The sequence below is a fragment of the Salvelinus alpinus genome, chromosome 10, assembly GCF_045679555.1.
Source record: "Salvelinus alpinus chromosome 10, SLU_Salpinus.1, whole genome shotgun sequence".
Taxonomy (NCBI): Eukaryota; Metazoa; Chordata; class Actinopteri; order Salmoniformes; family Salmonidae; genus Salvelinus; species Salvelinus alpinus.
Window position 1 is genome coordinate 51,403,380 of NC_092095.1, and position 19,370 is coordinate 51,422,749.

The 19,370-nt window shown below is 47.7% G+C and overlaps 1 protein-coding gene across 8 annotated transcripts; it reads right to left on the reverse strand.

Annotated features, from left to right (window-relative positions):
- Positions 1-230: 230 nt before the first annotated feature.
- Positions 231-19,353, reverse strand: LOC139532177 (alsin-like). Of its 8 annotated transcripts, none has more exons than XM_071329431.1 (35): positions 19,210-19,352; positions 18,522-18,626; positions 18,112-18,260; positions 16,932-17,920; positions 16,282-16,657; positions 14,673-14,844; positions 14,345-14,441; positions 14,179-14,256; positions 12,930-13,127; positions 12,629-12,800; positions 12,130-12,319; positions 11,935-12,000; positions 11,094-11,256; positions 10,826-10,969; positions 10,430-10,558; positions 10,214-10,237; positions 9,141-9,211; positions 8,789-8,855; positions 8,398-8,588; positions 8,200-8,265; positions 8,002-8,100; positions 7,656-7,820; positions 7,378-7,489; positions 7,177-7,254; positions 6,899-7,032; positions 6,482-6,646; positions 6,241-6,364; positions 5,817-5,974; positions 5,605-5,721; positions 5,060-5,236; positions 4,769-4,814; positions 4,596-4,657; positions 4,328-4,477; positions 2,581-2,677; positions 231-2,399 (listed from the first exon to the last, which is right to left on the reverse strand). In XM_071329431.1, exons 2-35 carry the CDS (start codon positions 18,539-18,541, stop codon positions 2,361-2,363), a joined length of 5,085 nt encoding a protein of 1,694 aa, XP_071185532.1. In that variant the 5' UTR covers positions 18,542-18,626; positions 19,210-19,352; the 3' UTR covers positions 231-2,360. The 8 variants fall into 8 exon arrangements, 7 of the variants coding, with proteins under 7 accessions (XP_071185532.1, XP_071185528.1, XP_071185527.1 ...); XM_071329427.1 differs by having other exon boundaries at positions 10,838-10,969; positions 12,575-12,800; XM_071329426.1 differs by having other exon boundaries at positions 12,575-12,800.
- Positions 19,354-19,370: the final 17 nt, after the last annotated feature.

The following is a 19,370-nucleotide window of genomic DNA, read 5'->3' on the forward strand; positions in this document are numbered from 1 at the left end:
CACTGTAAAAGGTTTTGGCTTAAAAGTTATTTTTGTATTGTCATTAATTCACCCTCTGCCTCTTTAGCATTTTAGAAATGGGTCAAAGCTTAGAGGATTGTCAGCAGCAGTACAAATATTTACAAAACAGTCACCTTTGGCCTCTAATCTGACTGTTAAAAGTAAAGTATCTAACCCATTAAACCAAACAGGGAACATACGGACTTAAGGCAAACTTGTACAGAGGCAAATTTCATTTAAAGGGAACTTTGTCAGTTCGCTTTATTGCCATTTCTTTACATTAAGATGTACATTAGACAAAATGTTGACATCATTCCCCTAAAAAAGAAAAGAAAAGTGCCAACATACAGATCGCTCTCTGTCCAATTGAACACACCGTAACCTGGAAGTACAAGCAGTCACATCTTCCTTCATAGACCATAATGTATGTTATTCAAACACTTCATATATTTCCTATCATGCAGCACCTCATGTGTTTCAGGTGTAAACAAATATACAGGTAAATAACCAGTCCTTGCCAAAGGAATTATGGGGGAAAATGGAAGTAAATCTTGGAATGACCATACAAATTACAAACAAGCTGAATAAAGACAACCAAATACCAGGTTACAATCAAATGTTTAAAATAGCAATTCTTATGTACTGCATGTCCCATCAAACACTCAATTAATAGTTGTAACAAACTATATTCCCCAGACTAATAATTCTGCCCAGATTTGAGATATAAAAAAAGATTTTCAAAGAACATTGTGCCAATTTGCAACAGGGAAAATTACTTTTGGTAGACTTCAATGTCACTGTATAACCACTGTCTAACCATCACAATGCCACTACAACATGATCAGCCTCCAACTAGTTGAACAGCGACAGTTTCTTCAGGGTAGTGATTGCCTTGCAGGTAGTAACAAATACTGCATAATACTGTCATAAGTCTGTCTGCATGAAAGGAGCGCACCAAACAAACACATTAACAATATTGCTTCCTGGTAACAGCCATCATCTGATTTGAGGAACCCCAAACATGAATATTACATGAGCTATGTTGCAGGAAGAGATTTATAACAAAAAAGAAACAGTCTTCTACTGTGTGTTACCCATCAAATGTCAACATTTCATGTAGGTGGCCGAGTGTTCATTTGAATTACAGCTCTGGTGTAGAATAACAAAGTGACCTGAAAAAACCACCTTGTAGCATTATAAATACCATGCAAATAGAGTGGTTATAAATACAAATAACACCGTATGAATGGAAATGTTTTAAAAGGCTAGCAGATGAGGTGCACATTAGCTGGCTGTCATTTAACTGCATTACGTGAGAAACATTAGAGCGTCACCCAACCTCATATCGTCAAAAAAAGAAAGAAAAAGTAAACGAATACAGAGCTGTATATTTCAGATTTTTTCCCCAGAACAGTGAACACAACAATAACACCAAAACTGTACCGAATGTGCATTTTACATTTCAACTACAAAACAACTTCAACTGGTGTTGCTCCGAGTGAGCGCCGGCTAGCGCTCCGTACAAAGATCCTCAGATGTCACGGAGGTTCAATCCTTTTCGTGTTTTAAGTGGCATCAATGTGACGTGTTGCGTTGGTCCATTAAATAACATGTGCTTTTGAGGGCTGAGGTCCGATGGAAGCAACAGGTGGCCATCCGATGCGTACTCGTTGCCACCTCGTACTGTACATACCGGACGGTGTCTTGTTATTAGACAGGCTCCAAGTTCAGGGTGAGTCTCACTTGGATTGTAACGATTCAGTTTCTCTTCATAGACTTCCATTTCACTACCAGAGCTGGGTGACAAATGAGGCGGTTATCATCTCTGCCACTACTATAGTAGTGAATAGGAAATAGCCAGTCATATTCACAACAGTCCGCGATCAAGCTAAAACTCCACTGGCTCGGCGCACATCACAGTAAGCCCCTATTCCAGACGGCTCAAGGAGCAGGTTCCTTCATTCAGGGGCTAAAGAGTCACAAAGCCTATGGACAGATGCACTGGCCAAACTGCCAAAACAGTTTTACAGAGGTCAACCTGATCAATCAAGTAGGTGTACGAGCCTGATGACTTGGTCACCAAAAGGCAGTGGTTAGAGCGGGGAGCTGTGTAGTGTGTGTATTTACGTATGTGTGTGTAAGCGCATGCGTCAGTGTATGTGTGTATGTAAGGGGGAGGTGGTCCTGCTACGGGGGAACAGATGGACAGTCAGCAGCCTGTCTGTCAGTCATCGTGACCCTCCTGTGACGACCCTGACACAGCATCACTCCAAACCTCTCCAATCCCTGCCCTCTAATTGGCTGACTGCCACTTTACATAGAGCTGCTGCAGTGTACAGTACAGAGATTCTCTGTGGTTCTTATGTGGTCTTCTCATGCTGGATCTGATAGTAACACGCCTGACAGAGGGAAATAAAATGAATATATTACACAGAAAGTTAGATTCATTTATTCCCAATGAAGCAGTGTGTTTAAGCGTGCATCGATCACATTAATGTTATGAGTATCTGAAGAAGTTGAGTTTGAGTGCATGGTATCTGCCATAGAATGAATGCTGTGTGTGTGTGTGTGTGTGTATACCTTGAGTGTGGTGAACATGATGCCGTGTTCTCCGTGCTGTACACAGGGGTCCATCAGGTCCTCTATCAGACTCACCTCTGACCCCAGGTTCCTGATCCTGAAGAGAAACACAGCCTTGGTTACATAACACAACCAGTCAAAAGTTTGAACACCTACTCATTCAAGGGTTTTTCTTTATTTTTACTATTTTCTACATTGCAGAATAATAGTGAAGACATCAAATCTATGAAATAACACATATGGAATCATGTAGTAACCAACAAAGTGTTAAACAAATCAAAACATAAAATATGAGATTCTTCAAAGTAGCCACCCTTTGCCTTGATGACAGCTTTGCACACTCTTGGCATTCTCTCAACCAGCTTCACCTGGAATGTTTTTCCAACAGTCTTGAAGGACTTCTCACATAAGCTGAGCACTTGTTGGCTGCTTCTCCTTCACTCTGCCCTCCAATTCATCCCAAACCATCTCAATTGGGTTGAGGTTGGGTGATTGTGGAGGCCGGGTCATCTGATGCAGCATTCCATCACTCTCCTTCTTGGTCAAATACCCCTTACACAGCTGTGTTGGGTCATTGTCCTGTTGAAAAACAAATGATAATTCCACTAAGCCCCAACCAGATGGGATGGCGTATCGCTGCAAAATGCTGTGGTAGTCATGCTGGTTAAGTGTGCCTTGAATTCTAAATTATTCACAGACCGTGTCACCAGCAAAGCACCCTCACAACTCCTCCATGCTTCATAGTGGGAACCACACATGCGGAGATCATCCGTTCACCTACTCTGCGTCTCACAAAGACACGACGGTTGGAACCAAAAATCTCAAATTCGGACTCAGACCAAAGGACAGATTTCCACCAGTCTGATGTCCATTGCTTGTGTTTCTTGGCACAAGCAAGTCTCTTCTTATTGGTGTCCTTTAGTAGTGTTTTTTTCTTCAGCAATTCAACCATGAAGGCCTGATTCACACAGTCTCCTCTGAACAGTTGATATGTGTCTGTTACTTGAACTCTGTGAAGTATTTATTTGGGCTGAAATTTCTGAGGCTGGTTACTCTAATGAACTTGTCCTCTGCAGCAGAGGTAACTCTGGGTCTTCCTTTCCTGTGGTGGTCCTCATGAGAGCCAAGTGCGACTGCACTTGAAGAAACGTTCAAAGTGCTTTACATTTTCGGGATTGACTGACCATTATTTTAAGACATGAAGATGGACTGTCGTTTCTCTTTGCTTATTTGAGCTGTTCTTGCCATAATATGGACTTGGTATTGTACCAAATAGGGCTATCTTGCGTATACCAACCCTACCTTGTCACAACACAACGGATTGGCTCAAACGCATTAAGGAAAGAAATTCCACAAATTAACTTTTAACAAGGCACACCTGTTAATTGAAATGCATTCCAGGTGACTACCTCATGAAGCTGGTTGAGAGAATGCCAAGCATGTACAAAGCTGTCATCAAGGCAAAGGGTGGCTACTTTGAAGAATCTCAAGTATATTTTGATTTGTTTAACAATGTTTTGGTTACTACATGATTCCATGCGTGTTATTTCATAGTTTTGATGTCCTCACTATTATTCAACGATGTAGAAAATAGTAAAAATAAAGAAAAACCCTGGAATGAGTAGGTGTCCAAACTTTTGACTGGTACTGTAAATAGATTTGTAGTTCTGATTCTAATTGGATAAAAACCTGATTTCTCTGCATCTCTCAGGAACATAGTGTGGGCTGTGTGTTCTCATCGACTTACCGGGCGCGCAGCACCACGTAGAGGAACACAGGAAACAGGTCGTCCATGGACCACAGGAAGTTATCCTCCAGAGATGACATCACTTCCTTTGTGATCTCCTCGAATGTCAGCTGGATCACCTGCAGCTTGTCGGATGGGGTGAACGTTGTGCTGGGAAAAAAAATTGCGAAAACCCCCCCAGTCTTAACCAGGTTGAACTACAATATCATAAGAGTGCATGAGACTCATTAATTCATGATGATATAGTACGGCTCTGGATAAAGCGTACCTGATCTGCTGTAAGGTCTCCGTTGCTGAGGCAAAACAGGCGTCTTTTGTGCTGGACACAACCTAAAAAGAGGAGAGAGACTGTCAGTAAGGACAATCTAACATGTACTTGATGTAATGTGTTAATTCCCCCACAGGAGGGCAGTGTGATTCAGAATGTACTTAGTGTCATACCTCGGTCTTCTCCCCCAGCACTGGAACTGAAACCGAGTGAAACCGACTGAAACCGAAAAAAGAGATGCATTTTAACATGCTATAATTACAGTTTTTTCCAGGTCAGGACCGTCAGGTTACATGATAGAAAAAAATTAAAATGGGGTCCTTTTCATTTAGCCTCGTACGACTATCCTGACCTCGCAAGCTTACATTCTGTTTCGCTACACGGATTCAACAGAACGTAAGGTGGCGAGATCAGTAGAGGCTACTATTTATTCCCAACCTCATTGGTCAGTCCGAGAGACTCACTGTTGCACTCCGAGGAAGGCGAGCAGGGCCACGTCTGGCTGTTTGTTGAGGCGGAGGACACACTCCCAGTACACGTCGTCCTCCCTCTCCTTCTCCAGGGCGTACAGGGTGAAGAGAGGGGGGTAGAGACGAGGCAGCAACACCGGCAGGAGTAGAGCAGAGCTACTCACCACACGCCTGGGGAAACCACAAACACAGGACATCATTCAACACACATTCAGGGGCTTAAATACTTCAATTTTTCTTCTGGAAGGAAACAGTATTTAAAGAACAGTGACATGTGGTCTTTTACATAAGACATACTGTAACGTAATCTTCTATAGTTTTGTACATAATCCTCCATAGGTAGCTCCCATTGGACCCTCCACTGCAAAACAGATCCATGATATAGACGTGTTCTCAACCAAATTTACACCAATACATAGCCTACATATTTATCTAGAAGTCATCTAAGACAATGCATTCAGTATGCGACTGCCGTGTAGCCACACCACTGAAGACTGCACTGGCTCCAACCAGGGAGGGTGGATATGCTATGGTCGTACCCAGGTTTGGGGGATTCTAGCTGGGTGTCTGCGCAGTTGGAGTCCTTCTTGTCCTGGGGGTCAGAGGATGGTTCAGGGATCGCTCCACCCTCCTCAGGCAGATCTGGGAACAGGAACCTGAAAGACACAAACATTACATGGCTTAAACAGGCTAGCCTAGGGCCAAACTGAATGGAAAAATAGTATCTAACTGTTTTAGGCAATACACACACCTGACGAGCTGGAAGATGCGGGCCAGGTAGGACATGATCTCGTTGACAGCCTGCAGCAGGAGGCGGCGGTTGGCCCCCACCCCCACGTAGGTCATCCTGTAGACAGCCACCAGGGTCTCCATCAGCCAGCCCAGGGGGTGCAGGGGCGTGTCACACGCCTGTGGGGGGGGGCACAAAATGGAGGACAGTGAAGGTTAATGTGTGAGTTTCAGGATATTCATATTTTGGTGTTAAGTCAGAGGTTAGAACTAAAGAGTAAATCAGTATGAACAAGGACACCTCAGGACGACAGTTCAGACATCTCTTCATGATTATTAGAAAAACAACTTAACCCACACTGAAGGATATTGCTTGTCAGACACTTTGGTGCGTGGGTCCATTGGCTGAGGTGGGTTAGTAAGTCACCTGGGGGTCGTTGGCTCACCTTGATGAGGTAACGCCGGATACTGTCATACTTCTCCATGGTAACAGGACCAACATGCTGCTGAGGGATGAACTCCAGACTCTCCAGCGTTCTGTTTTGAGTCCGACTCAGGTTCATCTCCGGGCTGCAACACACACACCAATATCACTTAGACTACTGTACTCTGTGTATGTGTGTGTGAGAAAGAAATAGCGAGTGAGTGTGAGATGGAAGTACTGTGTGTGGACTCTGTTCTCTCTACCTGTCTCTGTGCCGTCTCCTGCTGGTGGTCAAGGCTACAGCGATGTTCTCCCAGGCTCGCTGGTTCTCTCCCTGGCCAGGGGCCTCACAGCCCAGCCTCATCCAACACTCCTCAAACACCACCCTCCACTTCTCCTCCGGACGCACTGCCAGGCGCCCCAGCTTACTGGAGACGCACATACAAGGAATTAATACACTATTTATATATGTTCACATACACTTTCACATTCACCGGGTTCATTTCAAAACCTTTTTTCAAGGCATAGATGCAAAAACATGTCCTGCGGACAGACAGCCTTGCAATTTATTTGTACATATATAATTATTATTATTTGTATTTTTTTTAAAACACTCAACATCAAAATCTTTGAATATGCTAATCCTCCACCATACTAAAACCAACGGCACAGAGACGTACACAGCGCGGCCCTTGTCCCCATCTGAGTCGTAGAGGTTGGGTTTGAAGAAGGATCCGGTGACCTTCAGGCCAGAGCCCCACTCCCCGGTGAAGGAGCCCTCAAAGTAGTCCCCATTAGGCATGGTCAGCACACCCTGAGAGATAGGGACAGCAATGTGCTGTATTATACATGTGTCTGCACAAATGTATGTGGCTAAGCGAAAATGTGTACAAGTGCAAGCTGTGTGTGTGAGAGACAGTGTTCAGGCTTGTTTGTGCGTCGCTCTTCTTTCACTGACCTTTCCGTTGAGAGTCCAGTCCTCCGAGAACTCTCCTTCATATGTGGTGTTGTCCTCAGACAGCAGCACCCCTGTGCCCTGAGACAGCGAGAGAGAAAAAAGAAGAGCAAAATGGAGAGGTGATTATCTTCCTCTCCTCTAACACCTTGACGCTAACGTTCAGCTAGCGTCAGGAGGAAGAACCCACTGCCCAGGACTCACCTGCATCTTGTTGTTGTTGAAGGCTCCCTCGTAGTACAGGCCAAACTGGGTTACTATGACGCCCGTGCCCTGCCGCTGGTCATCCTGCCACATGCCCATGTACTTCTCTCCTCTGACGGAACAAAACAGGTCACCACGTAACATCATCAGCACTTCAGATACACTAATACCCTTTTCACACTATCAATCCAACCCCGATCGTACTGAGCTAGCTGGATGCGTAACCGGGCCAGTTCACCGCGGTAGTATGAAAAGGGCGGGCTGGAGCGGTCCACTACCTGGTGATGTCATCAAAGACGCCGTAGCCAGTCTTCTTGTCGTGCACCCATTGGCCGATGAAGACGCTGGGGGAGGAGGAGTTCAGCGTGCCGCTGCGCAGCATCCCGTGACCGTGGCGCATGTTGTCCTGGAACGAGCCCTCGTACAACTCACCTGTAGCATACCTGCATAGACGACAGTCACATTGGTAGGATACACAGCGGAAACCCTACAGCCGATGTACACATAGACATGCCTGCAAACTCCAGGTCACGCAAAAAAAAAGAAAAGAAAAAAAAGTGATTTTTTACCTTAAGGGCCTTTGTTAAATAACGTTGAACTCCTCACAAAGCCAAACAGACTCACTTGTATGTTCCGATGCCGTGCATCTTCCCTTCTTTCCAGTGGCCTTGATAGTGGTCGTTCAGGTTCAACGTCTTGCTGGGCATAACGTAATCTCCAAAACTACGACCCATAAACAAATAGCAGAACAATGAGAAATGCCTTTATTTCTGACTACGGTGATTGACACATTGATTTATTGATCGATTTACACTGACTGACCCATCCTCCAGTCCGTTCTTGAACGTCCCCGTGTAAATTCTCCCATCAAGCCACTTCACCATACCCCTGGAAACAAGGACACATACACAACAAGTCAGCGCTTTCCTACAACTCCTCAATTTTCAACTCATTGTGACCGTACGGAAGTGGAACCAGAAGTACCAGGTCCTGATTCCCTCCTTCCCCAGCCAGACCCACCTCCCATTGGGCTTGCCGGCCAGCCAGCGGCCCTCGTAGATGGCCTCCTTCAGACGGCTGTCCTTGTAGAAGGTGTAGGAGGCGGTCCGGGAGATGGGAGGCTCCGCTCTCTGCCCTGCCCCTGAGCCTGACTGCCCCGCCCCACTCATGGCCTGGTCCACCGCCTGGTTGATGGAGCGAAGCCACTTGGCCTGGAGAACACAGGTCGGTTAATAGTCATATTGAAGTGAATTTAGTTGAACTGAATGGGTCGTTACACTTCCTGTCACCACATGCTCCACAAACAGAACCCAACTAGGCAGCTTTACAAGAACCTACAAAGACACAACCACTACATACTTGTAACCTGAGCAGGTGAGTAGTGAAGCCTGGCTATTGGCTAGTGGCCTACCTTCTCCATGGAAGAACAGGCCAACAGGGTGAAGGTCTCCTCAGGTGAGATCACCTTCAGTCCATGCCTGGATGGAACATAGCACAGCTCAGCTGAGGCAGCGTTTCCCCAAACTCGGTCCTGGGGACCCCAAGGGGTGCACGTTTTGGTTTTTGCCCTATCACTACACAGCTGATTCAAATGATCAAAGCTTGATGATTAGTTGAATCAGCTGTGCAGTGCTTGGGGAAGAAAAAAACATGCACCCTTTGGGGTCCCCAGGCCCAAGTTTGTGAAACCCTGAGCTAAGGGGTCTATAACACACCAGTTAAACACTGATTGGGCAGATAGGGTGATTGACAGACAGACTCACAGGCCAGTGTTCTCCTCCGGGATGGGCTCGACCCACAGTGTGGCCAATGGGAAGACGTGGTGGGTGGAGAACTGCAGAAGAGGGAGAGAAGAGAGAGACATCAATTTGCCGATATACTCAGCTACATATAGAGTACACTGGTTCAACAGTCAGGGAAGTAGTCAGGGCACTGGAGCTAACACAGTCACATGACCTAGGAGATGCCAATATGCATGGCACACGGAGAGGCAAGGGCGACAGGGCACGAGGCAGGCCGACAGACAGCACACAAGGTGGAACCGACGGGGACTAAAAACGCTCACTACGTCGTCAAAAAAAAACAAAAGAAAATGTTCTCCTTGGAATTAAACATAAATCAAAAAGGAACAGAAACTGTTTGAGAGAAGTGAACCTGAGACGGCTGATCCTCACGTGTTGTGTCACATGGTTTCAGAGTAATGATAACTAAGGCTCCAAATAGCAAAAACAAAAAATGGGCATCTTAGTTAGATAACCAAGACACACACGTTGGGAAGACCCGATAACGTCAGTCTTAACTTTTTTAGATTTGTGTTTATATTGACGTCTGTAAGCAGAGTCAACGTGTTGCTATGACTACAACGAGGTCATAGAAGTAGGCAATATACTACAGAGAGCCTTAGTTATTAAAGGTATCAGCTCAGCTTTAAAAACACAGTATCCTGAGGCTAGCATCAGAGGGCAGGGGGCACTGGGCTCGGCTGAGGAGAAGCTGCACACTGTAGAGTGGTGTACAGAACCAGCTCTGGGGCTCCTGATGCTCAGGAGCAGTTGTATTAGTTAAAGCCTGAGCTCACTCTTTACTGTGAGCTTCAAGAAATCAAGGCTTATTCCAGCCAGGTGTTAGTACACCATATGTGCATGAAGAAGATCAGAAAAACTGTCTGTCTGTGTGGGTGTTATTTTAAGCTGTGAAGCCGGTGTTTGTGGTTTAGGACAGGCAGAAGGTGCCTAAAGAGCTGCTACATCAAACCTACGTCCTAAGCCAAGCCCTGGCCACACAGGGGCGCTGCATTGACTAGGGGTCAGTACACTGGCTGCTGCTGCATACTTACAAGGCTTTTATAGGGAACCACGCCCTGATAGGACAAAGACAAACACACAACTTGATAGGAGTAAGTCAACACACCAGATATATTCATATCAAATGCTCTGAGGGTGTTAAAAACTAATAAAAGAAAAAAAATAGTGAATGAAAGAACGAACGAACTGAAAGGACATTGGCACCTTTGTAAGAGCCAGCTGTAAGAGCTGTGAAAAGCTGCGTTTACCTGAGCGTGGACGAGTGCATCGTTGAAGAGGATGAACCAGTTGACAGAGAACCTTCCAGAGTTCTGTAGCGTCAGGGCCTTATTACTGCTCTCACAGATCAGCCTCCGGCGGGGATTACGCAGGGAATCCTAGAACAGGATCGCCAGGTGAAATGGGATAAGAGGTTGGTAAACTGGAGATTTTGGGCTGAATAAAAGCTCTTATACCCATTTCACACTACGGAGCCAAACCGAACCAAGCTGTACTGTGGTGGCCTGGTTATAAATCCACCATAGTTGCTGGAACCATGCTTGAAAGGACAATGTGAAAAGAAAATAACTGAGCGAGCACAGTATGGTTGGCATTGGCTCAATAGTGTGAATCTGGCACTGATTACTGTGGTCAAACCAACTGACCAGGCCACTGACCGTCATCTTGCCAGGGAAGCTCTTCCAGAAGTGGTATGTGTACTCTGCCTCCTTCCTCCTCCTCTTCAGATGAAGAGCCAGGGCCTCAAACTTAGAGCAGCCATCCTGCAGCTTCTGGTAGTCCACTGAGCTCTAGAGAGAGAGAGAGAGACACACACAAGAAAGTGAGAGTATGTATGAAGGTGTGTGAGCATGCGTGTGTGTGTGTGTGTGCGTGTGTGTGTGCGCACGCCCCGGTCCTAGTTCCTCCACGTACCACCTCGAAGCAGGTTCCCAGTTTGAGCAGCAGCCTGCCATACTCGTGAAGGTGTCTCATGGGCAGGTAGAAGAGAGTCACCAACAGGTCACTCAGAGGAATGTTCTCCTCGCTGGACTCTGCCAGCCGCTGCAACAGCTCTGGACACTTCCCAAAGAATTCTCTGAGCAGAAGAACAGAAGATGGTGGAGGGGATGGAGGGAGGAGGGGATGGAGGGAGGAGGATGGGGAGGAGAGGAGAGATGGAAAAGGAAATAAGAGATTTCCTGTTTTAATTCAGTTAAAAGTATGAGAAGGGTAATTCAGTCGCTCTTAGTTGAAGCCTTGATGAAGAAACACATTGGTTTATGATTAAGCAATATGGCACCTCGGGGGTTTGTGGTATATGGCCAATATACCACGGCTAAGGGCTGTTCTTATGCATGACGCAACACGGAGTCCCTGGATACAGCCCATATACCACAAACCCCCGAGGTGCCTTATTGCTATTATAAACTGGTTACCAACGTAATTAGAACAGTATATATATATATGTGGTATTGTCAGCCAATCAGCATTAAGGACTCGAACCACCCGTTTCATAATTAAAAACAATCCATAAGAATTAATCCTTTGACTTTTCCCTTTCCAATTAAAGCTGCATGAGCTTCCTGAGTCTCGTGTGCAGAATTACGAGGCATCAAACAGCTGTCCTCTGACACAGGCCTAGGTCAATGTTAAGGATAATGAGCACACAGGCCTAGGTCAATGTTAAGGATAATGAACATATAGTATAATGGGCACGCAAATGGTAAGGATAATAAGCTAGGGCTGCTAGATGTCCTAGTGTGTGTACACTCACAGCGAGGGCTTGGCCAGAGCCTGGAAGCCCCCCATCACCAGGAAGTTACCCACAGAGCAGCAGTACCTGGCAGGGAGCGATGAGGGGGAAGGAACGGAAAGAGATCATTATACGCGCAGAACTGCATGTAAAACAACCTATTAAAACCAGTGGGAGTGTCAGACATTGTGCGTTTTTGTACACAACTGTACATACTCATTGTATGTGTCCAGGAAGATGCTGGCATGCTCCAGCATAACCAGGCTTTTAAACTCCCGGCGGCGGCGCAGGTTGGCGGTGAGGGAGGCAGAGTGCTGGCCAGTCAGGTGACATAGGTGGCTATAACACCTCGCCAGGCTCCGTAGCAGCACTGTGGACGCCAGGCCTAGAGCTGTACTCAACGACTCTGAGGGGTAGACGGAGAACACATCCCACACACACACACACCTGTTAACAAACACATCCAACAGAATCCAACCTAATACTTACTAATTTACTCTATTCCAGCACACGGTTAACCAAAAGTTACAGGTATAACATTTAACAAAATGTAAGCTTTATGCCAGATCTTTTTGAACGCAGACCGTTCACTTCTTTGTTTTTGATTGGATAATGGTTTCCATTATAATAAAACTCATCCTTCCTTCTCTCTCTCCCTAACCTCTGACCCATGGCCTCTGTCCAGCGGAGCTGTAGCGGCAGCAGTAGTCCTCACCCAGGTCCAACAGAGGGCGCAGTATGTGGTTCTTCACAGAGCTCAGCTTGCAGTAGAACTTCCTCTCGGCAGCAGCCAGCTCGTGGAGGCTGGCGCTGAAACCCATGACGCTGCGGTCGGCTAGCGCCACGCAGCTCTGGCCCCCCGCAAACACGCCGCTCACGTAGCCCAACTAAAACACGGATACACAAACCCACACACACCACCGTCAGGCCAAATGTCAGTTGAAATCACAAAGCAGATGCTGACTACACTAAAAACGTTCAGTACAGTGTGTGTGTGTGTGAGACCCACTACTCACGTTCATGCAGAAGGGGAGCAGCACTGGTTGCTGGGTGTAGCTGTACCCTTCTGTCTGGTCCTGGGGTGCGTCCTGCGCCCCCTCTCTGACCTGCTGTCCGCTATAGTAAAGGATGGGCTGGTAACAGTCCCCATCGGCCAGGAGGAGGGTGTGCTGCGCCCCCGCACCCACGTCCCATACACGGATCCCCTCAGACAGCTACAGGGTCACACCAGGGACAAACAGAGCAGATCAGATCACCGTACATACAGCCTTTTGTGTTGCGCTAGGCTTCTACAACTCGGTGGCCTTGTGGTTAGAGTGTCCACCCCGAGATTGGAAGGTTGGGAGCTCGATCCCCGGCCGAGTCATACCAAAGACTGTAAAAATGGGACCTGACGCGTGCGTCTCTTCTTGGCAATCAGCTTTAAGGAGATAGATTGAAAGGAAGGCTCTGCGATAAGACTAGTGTTCTGTCCAGGGGGTGTATCTGTACATCAAGCTGCAGATAAAGGAGATATGAACAGTTGCGTCTTGCACACACCAAGGCTACTCACGCTTATACAAACAGTCCTGCACAAATGAAATAGCTATATATATATAAAAGTATATATATAAATATAAAAATATAAATATATCCTATGATTTGCGACCACTGTAAGCAGTGGAGGGTGCTTTCCATTGAGACCCACACCAGGGTGTCTCCTGTGTTTTATGTTAAGGTAGTCTTATTGTTTCCATCAGGAGACTTGTGGCGAGCAGAATCAACAACCTCCGCTTCATTCAAGACCGGTTGCTTCGTGAGAAGGTGTTCAAGTTCACAGTTAGCCATTGTTAGTTAAATTAAAATCCCAAAAGAACCCAGGGCCTTGCCTTGGCGCCAAGTCAGAGCAGGGCCGCTGGAGCCATGGCCCAGTGAGACGCGGGAGCCGGCGAGCGTAGATGGAAACAGAAAAGTCTCAGCCTTTCGGGGTAAAACACTGGGATAAATCCCCAGTGGAAATGTGGCGTTATTGTTCTACGACGGAGAGTGCTTTAAATCGCTGTTGCAGAGTTTATTCATGTGGGTATATAGGTTAGTAGTGTTTCTCCTAAGATTGTTTTCAGCAGCGGTGGCAAAGGTAGCGGGGAGCCAAAGAACACCCCTCGCATGCATTGCCCAGCGGTGGGGCGTCGCTGCTGAATGAATAAAGGAGGAACACTGGGTTAGTGTGTGGTAAAGATAACTGTATGAGCAACATTTTCCTCAATTAAAGAAACACACTCTTACCGTGGCAAGGCGAGGGATAGTAGTAGGTGACGCCATGTGTCCCAGCTGGCCAGAGCTGTTACTACCCCAGGAGAAGACCTTGAACACACACAAACAAATGTTCACACAGTTGGGAGGAATCCCTCAGACTCAGATTCCCATGAGGAGTGATAATGTAGTTCCTGACCTGGGACTGTGCAGTCAGGGCCAGGGAGTGATGTGCCCCAGCAGCCACAAGCACCACCTCCTTACTGCTCAGACACTTGATGCACAGTGGCTGCAGCCTGCAGGTCAGAAACACCTCTCAGTCAACAACCAGGGCCAAAGCATTTCAGAGTAGGAGTGCTGATCTAGGATCAGGTCCGACCTGTCCATGTAATCTTATTTATCTCAAAACCAAACAGATCCTAGATCAGATTCAGTGCTCATACTCTGATGCTTTACTGGTCTACACAACTGTCAATCATGGTTCTCATCCCCCAGCCCTCGGTGATTGATGTAGAGTGGACACTGACCTGGGGAGGTTGTCCCCATGGCCTAGCTGGCCCTCCTCGCCCCGCCCCCAGCTCCACACCTCGGTCTGCAGGGAGGGGAGCAGCTCCCCCGCCTCTGGGAGCCCTCCCACAGGGGTGAGGGGCACCGCTCGCACCCTGGGCCGGCTGGCCCTCCGCAGCAACCTGGGAGACACTACAGATGGAGACAGACCCATATTAAAAATGTTACATTTTCTACGCTTCCTCTCAAACCATGTTCAGTTACAGCGGTCAACTGCAGTTAATGTTACGGATGAAGTCCTCTCTGTTCCACAGGTGAGTGTAAACAACTGTAAAGAAATGCTCAGGATGACTGGTTTAGTCATGGAGTGATCTTCATCTACTCTGGAAATACAAAACATTTCTAAGCCCCTGCAATAAACCAGAAACACAGCATCCTCCAGACGACGAGGCAGCGAGCCCAGCCGGAGCCAGGTCCCGTACCACAGTAAGAGTATGAGAGGGACTGTTGATGAGGACAGACAGACCGAGACGTCACTGGGGAGGCGTGGGTTAGTTGCTCCCATAGAGAGAGCCATCTGCCAGCCCACAGAGAGAGCCATCTGCCAGCCCACAGAGAGAGCCATCTGCCAGCCCACAGAGAGAGCCATCTGCCAGCCCACAGAGAGAGCCATCTGCCAGCCCACAGAGAGAGCCATCTGCCAGCCCACAGAGAGAGCCATCTGCCAGCCCACAGAGAGAGCCATCTGCCAGCCCACAGAGAGAGCCATCTGCCAGCCTAGAGGGGAGCGGTGAGCTGTCTGTCCCCTTCTTGGCTGCAGCAGGGAGCTAATAATAATCATTTGGTGGGTGTTTTCATTTGTCCTGTTTCACAGGACATGTACAAGCATGTATTATACCCATGTGTCAAATTATTTTCTTGCATATCCAAAATCCCCTTTAGACACCCTCGGAGAGCTAGGGACAAATCCTACCTTTCAGCTGTCACCCTACCAAAGTGACAATAGAAGATTCCTCCGTTACTGCAGACCTGTGACTGTTTCTCAAGCGATTATTAGGCCATCTTGCCCTCTCCACCCCCCCCCCCCTTCTCCCTCACCCTCTCTCCCGCACACACAGATTAAAAAAATTCACACCGACTTCCTCAGCTCTCTCCTTCACTCACAGACTTTCGCTCCCTTCTTCTCCATCTTATTCTCTCACCCTCCCCGCTCCTTCTTATTCTCTAACCCTCCCCTCTCCTTCCATCCCTCCCTCCCTCTCTCCTTCCTTCCTGCAACCCTTCTAGTTAAGTCCTCACATTAATATGGGCTCACATTCCTCTATGGCAGAGTGCTTTAATCTCAGAACAATAACCACCGTTCACTGACTGTAACCCACATAATGTTACACACACAACGTTACACACACAAGAGCCATGAAACACCACACCGAGACAAATGGTGAGCCTTCACAGCAATCCCAAACATACTGCATAGTACTGTAGTTCAGATGGACGTTCGATATGTTCGCAGGCTGGATAAGTGGGGACACACACACGCATACTTACACATCAGAGTATAGGAGGAAGATAAGAAGGATAAGAGGCGATGAGCAGAGGAGGAGGATAAGAGACGAACAGCGTATCTACCCTGAGAGAGGAGTCCAGGCAGAGAGAGACGTCGACTCAGGCCCTCGGCTTCCTCCTCACGGATATCCCCCGTGCTGCAGCTCTTCTTCCCCTGCATGGACTCTTCCAGACGCACCCGCTCCTCCGCGGGTCCCCCTGGAAACCCCCCGGGTACTCCACCGGGTATTCCACCGGGTACTCCTGCTACACCCACAACCCCAGGGTAGTAGTAGTTAATCATCTTCTTCAGGGACAGAGCCTCGTAGGTGGAGACCACTCTCTCGCCCACGGCGGAGGCACAGGATGAGACCAGGCTGTTGAGGGCAGAGCTGGTGGTCACTGGCATGACCCTGGGGATGAGGTCAGAGGTCAGGAGGTCAAGGCTATCTGCTGGGGGCTGAAACAAACACAGGGTGCATTAGGCAACACACAAAAGAAAACTGACAGAAACAGGAAGACTTCCTGGACCTATAAGAAAGGCACATTTTAGTTTTCCTTAATAAAAATGTTTTACCTTTGCGTGCCTTAATGAACACGACCCAGGAAACACAGCGTGACAGCTCATTGTCACTTTTCAAAGACCTCAAACTACAAGAAAGTCAGTTTGTCACCCACCAAGTGTGAAAAAATGGGTAGCTTCAGGCTTAAAGCATCAACTCATCACTACTAACCTGAAAACTTGCTCCTGCTATGGTCATCTTGGCAGTCTCCTCAGCCAAAGAGGTGTCAGACAGTTTCTTGAGATATTCTTTCACTGCCTGATCATCAGGGTAGGGGGAGTTCCGGGACCCTGCACCCCCCACACCAACAGCTCGATCAGAGTCTGTCCCAGCAGCAGAGATGTCAGTGTCTGTGGTGGTTAAGACTTCCCCATTCTGTGCCACTGTCCTCCCCCTCTCATAGTCTGTATGTTCTGTTATGGAGGGATGGGGACCTGGCGCTGAGTCCGAGGTATGAGAGGAGAGGGGCTCTGAAGGGGAGCTCTGAAGCCCTAGTGGAGGGGACCTTCCAGGCCCCAGCCTGGCTTCTCCCTCAGCCAGCAACTCCACCCCTAGGGGGCAGTAATGACTATCGGAGATAATGACATGGTCCTCCTTGTCCGTCATGGTGTAGAGCAGCTGGTTGCACTGGCCACACTTGTCTGGCAGGGGCCGCCGGGACTCCTGAGGGGGTAGGCAACGCACCAAGGCAAGGCTGTGGAAGGCCCCACAGGCCACCTGAAGGACGTGTCTGCCCACCAGGTGCTCCACCTTTTGGGGCTTCCAAACGGGGAAGACGGTGGTGACCAGGCCCAGCTGGCAGCCGCTGCCCCAGGCCCACACCTCGTGCTGGGCAGAGAGAGCAAGGGAGTGCTGCTCCCCGCAGGCCAGCTCCAGGACCCGGATGGTATGGGGGGGGCTGGTGTCGGGGTCCATGACAGCCACTGGAGTAGGGTTGGGGACTACAGTGAGGCTGGACAGGCCACACTGGCCGAAGGAGTTCTCCCCCCACATGTGGACCCCGCCGTCCTCGGTAAGCGCCCCGCTATGGAAGCTGCCCGCTGCCACGGCGACCACTCGCTGGCCACTGAGAGCGCTCTCTAGGACAGGCTTCAGGGGGCCCACCTCCGACACCTGGCTCTGTTTCCATGGGAACTCACCGAAGCTGTACACCTGCCCACCTAAATACATCACAACACAACATTCCAGTCATTAGACAAGAGGATCTGTTAGAAATGATTGCCAGTAGTATGTGTACATCAGTAAACAAACCCAATGCAAAATAAATTAATATTTTAATTATAGATCAAGCAGGCAAATCATAAATGTCAGAGTTTTGCCATTATATCAAAGTCTGTCCATTGACTCTCACCCTCCACCAGTAGAACCCCATGGCGTGTCCCCAGGGCAGCCTGCAGCACAGGCCTGGACAGGAGCACTCTCTCTGGGGTGACACTATAGGAGTAGCCCTTCCAGGTGTGGAGCAACCCTCGCTCCCCTGAACTGTCCTCCTCACCAGAGCTGGAGAACACATGCAGAAGTAGACAGTCAGTCAGACATTGACAAGTCATGTCTCAAGGATTCTGAACAACCACACTTATAAAGCATACATTGCTTTTGAATTACCAAGACAAAACATGCCCTGGAACAGAAGTTATAGTAGCTAGCTAGAGAAACAACAAGAGCTTTGTGAGGGCATTGACTTACATGCAGAATATTATGAGTTGTCATACGATGATCACATAACATTTATTGACAACACCCTACCTAGGGGTTACACACCTTTTCCTCTGGGACTCCATCACTGAGATTTATCCATGGCAATGCTGATGCAGAGACTGGTGAAATTCAACTTGAAAAACTCCAAATCCGTTTCTAAATTCAGCCCTGTATCGAATACGGTAAACAACATTGGACACAAGACAACTTACAGAAATGACTAGCTAATGGTAACACTGCCTAACTGAATTGCATACAGACCCTACAGGTAGCTTCAAAATAACCAGCACGAGTGACGGTACGAGAAAGCTTGTGTTGTTGTTGACAGGAGAGAGAGAGAGAGAGAGAGAGAGAGAGATTTTCTTTTCAAGGTTTACATAGCTAGCTGTCAATCATGTGGGAGTGACGTAAACTAGCTAACACTGAACCTCCCTATTTGAGTAGCCAGCTTAACTAACGTTAGCTAGATACTGTTAGCTATTTATTTGATGAAATATTATTTTCAGCCCATTAGCTAATGCGTTTGCTTGAAATGACGCAACTAGTTAGGAGGATTACGTCATGCCTTAATTACTAGATGCCTACAAGAGCCTTTGACAGTCTCAGTACTGTATTGACTTTGTTATAGTCTCCGTTTAACTAACGTTAAATAGCAACTCGGAGCTGACATGTATCCTTCCACTTGCTCCATGTACTGTAGCTAATAACCATGTATTATGTACAATCTGAGATACAATTGTCTTTCACTTACCGGTCCCCCGACCATGTCCATTTCTTCATAAACCTGTGAAATGTACAGCGACTGAGTCATGCAAGGGATTAGCTGGCTAGCTAATTGCTATCCTTTTTATTTTCGCTTTGTCGTTGTGACCACAAGTGGAACGGAAGCCGAGAGTCCTCAAAGCGTGCCTA